We start from the raw sequence: 12,055 nt of genomic DNA, 5'->3' as shown, positions 1-12,055 counted from the left end.
AACACAACATACACCACAACAACACAACACAACAACGTACACCACAACAACACAACATACACAACATACACCACAACAACAACACAACATACACCACAACAACACAACATACACCACAACAACACAACATACACAACATACACCACAACACCACAACATACACCACAACAACACAACATACACCACAACAACACAACATACACAACATACACCACAACACCACAACATACACCACAACAACACAACATACACCACAACAACACAACACAACAACATACACCACAACAACACAACACACACCACAACAACAACACAACTTATACCACAACAACATACACCACAACAACACAACATACACAACATACACCACAACAACAACACAACATACACCACAACAACAACACAACATACACCACAACAACAACACAACATACACCACAACATACACCACAACACTACACCACAACACAACACAACAACGTACACCACAACAACACAACATACACCACAACAACACAACATACACCACAACAACACAACAAACACCACAACAACAACACAACATACACCACAACAACAACACAACATACACCACAACATATACCACAACAACACAACATACACCACAACAACACAACACAACAACATACACCACAAAACAACACAACAACATACACCACAACAACACAACATACACCACAACAACACAACACAACAACGTACACCACAACACCACAACAACACAACATACACAACATACACCACAACAACACAACATACACCACAACAACACAACATACACCACAACAACAACACAACTTATACCACAACAACACAACATACACCACAACAACACAACATACACCACAACATACACCACAACAACACCACAACATACACCACAACAACACCACAACATACACCACAACAACAACACAACATACACCACAACAACACAACATACACCACAACATACACCACAACAACACTACACCACAACACAACACAACAACATACACCACAACAACACAACATACACCACAACATACACCACAACAACACAACATACACCACAACAACACAACACAACAACATACACCACAACAACAAAACATACACCACAACAACAACACAACTTATACCACAACAACATACACAACATACACCACAACAACAACACAACATACACCACAACAACAAGACAACATACACCACAACAACACAACATACACCACAACAACACAACACAACAACGTACACCACAACACCACAACATACACAACATACACCACAACAACACAACATACACAACATACACCACAACAACACAACATACACCACAACAACACAACATACACCACAACAACAACACAACATACACCACAACAACACAACATACACCACAACAACACAACATACACCACAACATACACCACAACAACACCACAACATACACCACAACAACACCACAACATACACCACAACAACACAACATACACCACAACATACACCACAACAACACTACAACACAACACAACACAACAACATACACCACAACATACACCACAACAACACAACATACACCACAACAACACAACACAACAACATACACCACAACAACACAACATACACCACAACAACAACACAACTTATACCACAACAACATACACAACATACACCACAACAACAACACAACATACACCACAACAACAAGACAACATACACCACAACAACACAACATACACCACAACAACACAACACAACAACGTACACCACAACACCACAACATACACAACATACACCACAACAACACAACATACACAACATACACCACAACAACACAACATACACCACAACAACACAACATACACCACAACAACAACACAACATACACCACAACAACACAACATACACCACAACAACACAACATACACCACAACATACACCACAACAACACAACATACACCACAACAACACAACACAACAACATACACCACAACAACACAACATACACCACAACAACAACACAACTTATACCACAACAACATACACAACATACACCACAACAACAACACAACATACACCACAACAACAACACAACATACACCACAACAACACAACATACACCACAACATACACCACAACACTACACCACAACACAACACAACGTACACCACAACAACACAACATACACCACAACAACATACACAACATACACCACAACATACACAACATACACCACAACAACAACACAACATACACCACAACATACACCACAACAACAACACAACTTATACCACAACAACAACACAACATACACCACAACAACAACACAACACCACAACATACACCACAACACCACAACATACCCCACAACAACAACACAACATACACCACAACAACACAACTTACACCACAACAGCAACGCAACAACAACAACATACACCCCAACATTACAACATACACCACGACAACAATACAACATACAGCACAACAACACAACATACAACACAACAACAGCAACACAACACACAAAAACAACACTGTGTGACATGCAGCTCAGACTGGCCACGTTTTAACACTTCATACAAATATCTGTTTGTGTGTGTGTGTAGGTACAGGTCCTGGTCAGTGGGAGGCGCTGTGCAGCTACCTCAGTCTGCCCTCCAACCTGCTGCTGCTGTACCACAACAACCACACACTGCTGGATCCACTCATACACAGGTAACACACACACACACATATACAGGTAACCCACACAGGTAACACACACACACACACACACACACACACACACACACACACAGGTAATTCAATTCAATTCAATTTTATTTATATAGCGTCAATTACAGTCAACTCGTCTCAAGACGCTTTACAGAACCCAAATGCCTGACCCCCAGAGCAAGCCCAAAGGAGACAGTGGCAAGGAAAAACACCCTTTTAACAGGGAAGAAACCTCGAGCAGAACCCGGCTCTATATAGGGGGGACCCATCTGCCTGCTGGCCGGGCGGGTTGAGAAGGACAGAGGAGGGCAAGGGGGAGGGATGGGAGAAGAGGGAGGGGTGGGAAAGCAAGGAAAACACAACACACATTTGGATATATGCATGACAGGATATGTGACACAGACAAAGTATAAGCTAACATTGAAAACTGACTCATAGTTTACTCTGATGATGTACGGCTCTGACATTAAACATACTCCATATATAGCTAGCAGTAAAATTCAAACAGTATGTAAGTTAGCATAACAGTATAGTGAAGGCAATGCAGAGTTGACTGGTGGAAAAAGGCAGTTGGAAGCAGAGGGCTGGAGGAAGGTCAGCAGCAGCATCCCACAGTGGACATGATGGAGACTGGACCAGCTGGTGGAACATCAACCGCAGATCTGAAGCATCCAGCTCTGGGACCAGGGACACTCGGAGAAATAGCACAGGGGGAAACAGAGTGAATGTACTGCAATAACGGTATACATATTAAATGTAAAGGTAGATAGAGAAGGGCTCAGTGCGTCAAGAAAAGTCCCCCAGCAGCCTATAGGCCTATAGCAGCATGACTAGAGGCAGAACGAAGGGACGTCCAAGAAGGAGTCAGCTGTGCAATGAAGACACAAGCCGAACCCCTGTGGGTCACCCAGTCAGCCCCAACTATAAGATTTGTCAAAAAGGAACGTTTTAAGCCTGGTCTTAAAAATAGAGAGGGTGTCTGCCTCCCGAACCCAAACTGGGAGCAGGTTCCACAGGAGAGGCGCCTGATAACTGAAGGCTCTGCCTCCCATTCTACTTTTAGAAATTCTAGGAACAACAAGTAAGCCTGCAGCTTGAGAGCGAAGAGTTCTACTAGGATAATAAGGTACTATCAGATCTTTAAGATATGATGGAGATTGGTTATTAAGAGCTTTATATGTCAGAAGAAGGATTTTAAATTCTATTCTGGATTTAACAGGAAGCCAGTGAAGAGAAGCAAGTATAGGGGAAATATGATCTCTTTTGCTAACTCCTGTCAGTACTCTGGCAGCAGCGTTTTGGATCAACTGTAGATGTTTGAGAGAACTATTTGGACAACCCGATAATAAGGAATTGCAATAGTCAAGCCTGGAAGTAACAAAAGCATGAACTAATTTTTCTGCATCACTCTGAGACAGAATGTTCCTGATTTTTACAATATTACGCAGGTGAAAAAAGGAAGTCCTACAGACTTGCTTTATGTGTGAGTTAAAGGACATGTCCTGGTCAAAAATAACTCCAAGATTCCTCACAGTAGTACTGGAGGCCAATGTGATGCCATCCAGAGTAACTATTTGCTTTGAAAGCGAGTTTCTAAGATGTTTGGGGCCAAATACAATGACTTCAGTTTTGTCTGAATTTAGCAGTAGGAAGTTAAAAGTCATCCAGGTTTTAATGTCCTTAAGACAATCTTGCAGTCTAGCTAACTGATCAGTTTCATCTGGCTTCATAGATAAATACAATTGTGTGTCATCTGCATAACAATGGAAATTAATACAATGCTTCCTAATAATATTGCCTAAAGGAAGCATGTATAATGTGAAAAGTATCGGTCCTAAGACAGAACCCTGAGGAACTCCATGATTAACTTTAGTATGCTCAGAAGAGTTATTGTTGACATGCACAAACTGGAACCTATCTGATAAGTAGGATTTAAACCAGTCCAGTGCTGTCCCTTTAATGCCAATTGAATGTTCTAGACGCTGTAACAAAATGTTGTGGTCGATTGTGTCAAACGCTGCACTAAGATCTAACAAAACAAGTATAGAGACTAGTCCATTATCTGATGCTATGAGAAGGTCATTAGTAACTTTCACTAGAGCTGTTTCTGTGCTATGATGCACTCTAAAGCCTGACTGAAACATTTCAAACAAATTATTCCTTTGTAAGTGTTCACATAATTGATTTGCAACTGTTCTTTCCAGAATTTTAGAGAGAAATGGTAGGTTGGATATCGGTCTATAGTTAGCTAACACATCTGGATCTAAAGTGGGCTTTTTAAGCAAAGGTTTGATGACAGCAACCTTAAAAGCCTGTGGTACATAGCCTGTTACTAGAGAGAGATTAATCAGATCTAACATTGAAGAATTAATTAAAGGTAAAATCTCCTTGAAGAGTCTAGTTGGGATAGGATCTAAAAGACATGTTGATGGTTTGGATGTAGAAACTGTTGAAATTAGTTCAGAGAGACATATAGGAGTGAAGAATTCTAAAGATTCATCAGGTCTAACAGCCAATTCAAAAGCATCTGTGACATTTGTAGGAAGGGCCAGATTAATTTTATCTCTAATCATAACTATTTTATGTGTAAAGAAGCTCATGAAGTTGTTACTGGTTAAAGCTAAAGGAATACAAGGTTCAACAGAGCTCTGACTCTTTGTCAGCCTGGCTACAGTGCTAAAGAGAAACCTAGGGTTGTTCTTGTTCTCATCTATTAAAGATGAATAATAAGTTGTCCTGGCATTACGAAGAGCTTTTTTATAGATTACTAGACTATTTTTCCAAGCCACATACACTTCCTCTGAATTAGTGGAATACCACTTTCTTTCCAGCTTTAAAGTCCGCAGCTGGAATTATACCAAGGAGCAAGTCTTCTCTGAGATATAACTTTCTTTTTTACAGGTGCAACACTATCAAGAGTTGTACGCAGTGAGGCTGAAGCATTATTAACATAATAATCCACTTCTGTGGGGGTAAAATAATAATAATTGCCTTCTGATTTATCAGTAAATGTTGCTGAAGTAAACAGTGAGGGTATTATTTCCTTAAATTTAGATACTGAATTGTCAGACAAACACCTACTGTAATGATATTTGTTCTCAGCTGCTAAACAATCCTTTACTTTAAATTGAAATGTTATCATAAAATGGTCAGAAAGAAGAGGGTTCTGGGGAAATACTGTTAACTCTTCAATTTCTATGCCATAAGTCAGGACAAGGTCAAGAGTGTGATTAAAACTATGAGTTGGTTTATTTACATGTTGAGAAAACCCAATTGAGTCTAATAATGAATTAAAAGCTGTTGTAAGGCTGTCGCTGTCTACGTCAACATGAATGTTAAAGTCACCCACAATAATAACTTTCTATGGACCAGAGGAACGTTTGGGAGGAAGAACGAGGCCTACGAGGAGAAGAACACCCTGCCTACTGTGAAGCATGGTGGTGGATCTGGGATGCTGTGGGGGTGTTCTGCTTCTGATGGAACCAGGAATCTCCAACGTGTTGAAGGCACCATGGATTCAGGAAGTACCAGGATGTTCTGGACAAGAACGTCCCTCAGTCCCTGAAGAAGTTGAAGCTTGGGCGTAATTGGACGTTCCAGGAAGACAACGACCCCAAACACACATCAGAACCAACAAAGACTGGTTAGAGAAGAAAGCATGGAAGGTTCTTGAGTGGACATCACTACCTCCAGACTGAAACCCAATGAAGAACCTGTGGTGGATCTGAAGAAAGCTGCTGCAGCACGTAGACCTGAGAACATCGCTGAGATGGAGACCATCACCCACGAGGAATGGAGTAAAATTCCCAAGGAGCTGCCTGACGCTTGTTAGAGACGATACCTCCATCTACAGCAGGTCATTGGAGCTAAAGGCTGCTGAAGATACAACCTCATAGGACCTGAAGATACGGCCTCATAGATCTGAAGATACTGAATTATAGGACCTGAAGATACAGCGTCATAGGACCTGAAGATACAGCCTCATAGGACCTGAAGATACAACCTCATAGGACCTGAAGATACAGCGTCATAGGACCTGAAGATACAGCCTCATAGGACCTGAAGATACAACCTCATAGGACCTGAAGATACAGCGTCATAGGACCTGAAGATACGGCCTCATAGGACCTGAAGATACAGCCTCATAGGACCTGAAGATACGGCCTCATAGGACCTGAAGATACAGCCTCATAGGACCTGAAGATACGGCCTCATAGGACCTGAAGATACAGCCTCATAGGACCTGAAGATAAAGCGTCATAGACCTGAAGATACGGCCTCATAGACCTGAAGATACTTATTTATTTATTTATTTATTTATTTCATAGGGACAGTACATATTAATGAACACAAGTGTAAATATGTCAGATTATAGCCAAAGGCTAATTTCCATCTGTTGTCCCTGCCAGGTTGATGTGATGTGTCTCATAAAACATGAAATAAAAAGTTCTCAAATAGAAGAGGACAAAGGAGGACAGAGGAATCACAAATCACAATAACAATAGAGAGACAATATGTAGGACAGACACAGTGAGACAAGACACAAGGACAATTTACATCCACAATACTCCATAGAAGATCAACCAAAGGATCCCCGCAAAGTCACCCAAACAAAGCAAAATATCACAGTAAATTGACTTTTTTAAGTGTTTTGGTGCATTGCACACTTGCCCTAAGGTGCATTTAGTGGTTTACATACTAATAAATATAAATTATTTCAGTTGGTTTATAAAAATATACAGTATAATTTCTAAAAATACTTCCCATGAAGTGCTATAGTGCATTGCACGTCGCTCTAAGGTGCCATAGTGTATTGCACATTGCCCCAAAGTGCTATAGAGCATTGCACATTACTCTAAGGTGCATTTATTATTTTACATTAATTATGCACACAGGTTTGGGTTAACCTAAGCCAATCTTTTAGTTTAGTTTTAAAAGCTGTAAAGGTGGGGATCTCCCTCACTGTCATTGGCAGACTGTTCCACTGTACGCTGCCTTTATAAGACAGAACATTTCGACCAATGACAGTTTTTCTCTGTGGAGCCTCACAGTCACCTCTGCTTACGGCTCGTGTGGTAACTGAGGAACTTCTATATTTTATATAACTTTTGAGGGGAGGTGGGGTCAGCCCGTGTAAGGTTTTACAAATAAAACAGAGATTTTTGAATTTTATAAAGTTTTCAAAGGTTAACAAATTATATTTTGGGAGAATGTTACAGTAATGGTAAGTGAAGGGTTTTTTATCTAAGATTTTCAATGCTTTTTTATAAAGCCTTTTAATTGGTTCTAAAACTGTTGCTCCTGTCAAAGACCAAATTGTTATACAGTAACTTACATGGGAAAAGATCATACAGTGCAAATACATCATAGCAGCTTGATCACTAATAGATCGTCTTATTTGGTTAAAGTTAGACACATTATACCTAATAATTCCAGATATCATTTTGACATGATTCTTAAATGAGAGTGTAGAATCTAGTAACACTCCTAAATATTTGAATTCATTTACTAATTACAGCTCCTGATTTCCAATATATACATTTGAACAAGCAATGTTGATACAGCCTCACAGGAGCTGAAGATACGGCCTCATAAGACCTGAAGATACGGCCTCATAGACCTGAAGATACAGCCTCATAGACCTGAAGATACGGCCTCATAGACCTGAAGATACAGCCTCACAGGAGCTGAAGATACAGTCTCATAGGACCTGAAAATACAGCCTGATAGGAGCTGAAGATACGGAATCATAAGACCTGAAGATACTGAATTATAGGACCTGAAGATACAGCCTCATAGACCTGAAGATACGGCCTCATAGACCTGAAGATACGGCCTCATAGGACCGGAAGATACGGCCTCATAGGATCTGAAGATACGGCCTCATAGGACCTGAAGATACGGCCTCATAGGACCTGAAGATACGGCCTCATAGGACCTGAAGATACGGCCTCATAGACCTGAAGATACGGCCTCATAGACCTGAAGATACAGCGTCATAGACCTGAAGATACGGCCTCATAGACCTGAAGATACGGCCTCATAGGACCTGAAGATACGGCCTCATAGGACCTGAAGATACGGCCTCATAGGACCTGAAGATACGGCCTCATAGGACCTGAAGATACGGCCTCATAGGACCTGAAGATACGGCCTCATAGGACCTGAAGATACGGCCTCATAGGACCTGAAGATACGGCCTCATAGGACCTGAAGATACGGCCTCATAGGATCTGAAGATACAGCCTCATAGGACCTGAAGATACAGCCTCATAGGACCTGAAGATACAGCCTCATAGGACCTGAAGATATGGCCTCATAGACCTGAAGATACGGCCTCATAGACCTGAAGATACGGCTGCATAGGACCTGAAGATACAGCCTCATAGGACCTGAAGATACAGCCTCATAAGACCTGAAGATACAGCCTCATAGGACCTGAAGATACGGCCTCATAGACCTGAAAATACGGCTGCATAGACCTGAAGATACGGCCTCATAGGACCTGAAGATACAGCGTCATAGGACCTGAAGATACGGCCTCATAGGATCTGAAGATACGGCCTCATAGGACCTGAAGATACAGCCTCATAGGACCTGAAGATACGGCCTCATAGGACCTGAAGATATGGCCTCATAGACCTGAAGATACGGCTGCATAGGACCTGAAGATACAGCCTCATAGGACCTGAAGATACAGCCTCATAAGACCTGAAGATACAGCCTCATAGGACCTGAAGATACGGCCTCATAGACCTGAAAATACGGCTGCATAGACCTGAAGATACGGCCTCATAGGACCTGAAGATACAGCGTCATAGGACCTGAAGATACGGCCTCATAGGACCTGAAGATACGGCCTCATAGGACCTGAAGATACGGCCTCATAGGACCTGAAGATACGGCCTCATAGGACCTGAAGATACAGCCTCATAGACCTGAAGATACGGCCTCATAGGACCTGAAGATACAGCCTCATTGGGGGAGGATCATTCTGAAACCTGTTTTTAGTAAAAAAATTTAAATTTTGGATGGATTATGAATTAAATCTTGATGTTTTTCTTTGGTTTTATATCCTATAAACTAACTGTTCTCCTCTGACTCAGTCGCCTGCAGCTGGAATGTTGCTCATTTAGACAATGTCAGAAACATCAGGAGGTTGGATCATTTTACAGCTGTACATCTGTGCAGGACTTCACCTGTTTATTTTTGACTCACCTGTGTGTGTGTGTGTGTGTGTGTGTGCGTGTGTTTTCAGGTGGTGTTGTCATCCAGGTGTTAGACAAACGCTGCAGGGAGGCGGAGTCATCATCAGGTTTCCCAGAGAGTCAAACCGTCTGATTGACCTTCCAGAAGATTACAGCGTCCTGATAAACCAGGCTTCCAGCTTCACGTCAGTACACACTAAAACACACACTGACATTCAGGTTAACATGATTGTATTTATTTTTTATTTAACCTTGATTTCCAGGTAGTTAGTTGAGAACTAGTCGTCCTTTGGATACCGACCTGGTCAGAGGAACCAGGTTACCTGTACAGCACATCACACAGTACTATGAAAGCAAACAAAGACTTTTAAAAAAGAAAGGTTAACCCTTTACGCTTCAGTGCGTCGTAGGTGTACCACCGGCGGTACACTTACTAATTTGCATAGGAATTTCAAGAATGTCCGACGGCTGCAAACACGATTATACAAACACTATACACCGATGGAAAGCTTAGATTCTCATGAATCCGCCGGTATAAACCACTTTCAGATGTGATTACCACAGCGGGTGAGAAAAACACATTTGTCCGACAAAAACAAATATTCATCCATCCGTTCTCTATACACTGCTTCAACGCACACAGTGCGACTCACATTTCCGGGTTTATTATTACACACAGAAAAAAAAGATTCCACAAAAAACGGCCATAATCCAACCTTTGACATCAGACAACACAAGCCAGTAAACTATTTTGTCCAAAACATGTCCTGAAGTCGGTATAAAATCCACGAATCGGTCGTTTTCAAGGAAATGCACCTCGCGATGTGCGTCCAATATTCCCTGTATTTTTTGTCATTTTTTTGATTTAAAAATAGAATATTAGCGATTTTTTGTACTGAAAACGACTGGAATTGACTGAAGCTTAAAGGGTTAAAACAGGTGCATTGGTCCTGGATGTTTCTCTGATGCTTTACATGAGTGTTCTGTATGGGGAGAGTTTCAGGGTCTTCTGTAGAGAGTTCCAGTCATTGGCAGCAGAAAACTGACTGAGAGTGGACTGAACTTTGGGAGTGAGGAGGTGTTGGAACACAGAGTACGGGTGGAAATGAGCAGATAAGGTGTTTTACCAGTGAGGGTTTGGTTGATGGACAGAAACCAGTAAAGAGATTAAAGTTCACCAGTGGAGGGTGTTGAAGGAGCTCCAATAGTAAAGGTAGAGCGGTTTAATGGAGTCTAATTAATGGAGGAGGGTTTCTGAAGCAGATCTATGTAACATGTCACTGTAATCAAATATTAGAGGGACTGACATTTTGACTAGAAGGGATTTGTCAGAATGTGTGAAGTAAGATTTGTTGCTGTAGAGAAAGCTGATTCTGGATGTAACTTTGGAGAGGAGAGGACTGACGTGTTTCAAATGAGAGAAAACAAACTAGATATTAATAGCAGGACATGAATTAAATCTCAGAGCTGTTCAGAGAGACGTTTGATTGGGTTTTTCATTTGTGGGAGGTTTCTGTTGCAGACCATACATTTGGTTTTGCTTGTGTTTAGTAACAGAAAATCAGAAAAGGCATGTTGAATGTTGTTAAAGCTAACCTGTAGCTCAGACGGGGCAGTGTGGAGGAGGAACCAGATGTATAGAGAATGGTGTCATCGGCGTACAGACAGATGTGTGGACTGGTTACAGAATGGTTATACTGCTGATGTAAATGTTAAAGAGTGTTGGACCAAGAATCGAACCCTGTGGAACTCCTTTGCAAACTGGTAAAAGGTCTGAGAGAAGATCCTCCACCCTCACTGACTGCATCTAGAACTATAGCTTCTGAACCAACTCTCACAATTTGTGGAAAAACCAAAACTTCATAACCTTTCTACAGAATGAAGCCATCGACAAAAATGCGTTAGCCAAATCTACAGAAACGGCTGCAGTGTTCTCTGTTGTCAGCGGCACACACAGTATCATTTAGAACTGTAAGGCAGAAATGCAGCTGATCTGAAACCAGACTGTACGGGGTGAAGACATTATGGGTGTCCAGGTGGTCTGTGAGATGTTGGTTGAGCAGTTTCTTGGACATTTTGGAAAGAAAAGGCAGAATAGAAATGGGTCTGCAGCACTTCAAGTC

General features: G+C 41.5%; 1 protein-coding gene and 1 long non-coding RNA gene across 17 annotated transcripts in view; one reads left to right on the top strand and one right to left on the bottom strand.

The window, feature by feature from the left end:
* The window catches only part of ubr2 (ubiquitin protein ligase E3 component n-recognin 2), a 69,833-nt gene that overhangs the window by 48,152 nt on the left and 9,626 nt on the right, over positions 1-12,055 (top strand). The window contains 2 exon segments of the mRNA XM_051959481.1: positions 2,616-2,724; positions 9,983-10,117. Of these exon segments, the coding sequence (XP_051815441.1) occupies positions 2,616-2,724; positions 9,983-10,117 (244 nt within the window).
* Positions 6,113-9,976, bottom strand: LOC127537375 (uncharacterized). Of its 16 annotated transcripts, none has more exons than XR_007946976.1 (7): positions 9,549-9,976; positions 8,751-8,934; positions 8,617-8,662; positions 8,481-8,547; positions 8,323-8,434; positions 6,876-6,944; positions 6,113-6,760 (listed from the first exon to the last, which is right to left on the bottom strand). It is a non-coding gene; the product is annotated as an uncharacterized LOC127537375 (long non-coding RNA). The 16 variants fall into 16 exon arrangements; XR_007946978.1 differs by having other exon boundaries at positions 8,323-8,388; positions 8,504-8,547; XR_007946967.1 differs by having other exon boundaries at positions 8,345-8,434; positions 8,481-8,662.

Source organism: Acanthochromis polyacanthus, chromosome 15 (genome assembly GCF_021347895.1).
Source record: "Acanthochromis polyacanthus isolate Apoly-LR-REF ecotype Palm Island chromosome 15, KAUST_Apoly_ChrSc, whole genome shotgun sequence".
NCBI lineage: Eukaryota > Metazoa > Chordata > Actinopteri > Pomacentridae > Acanthochromis > Acanthochromis polyacanthus.
This window is presented reverse-complemented; position numbering and strand designations above follow the sequence as displayed.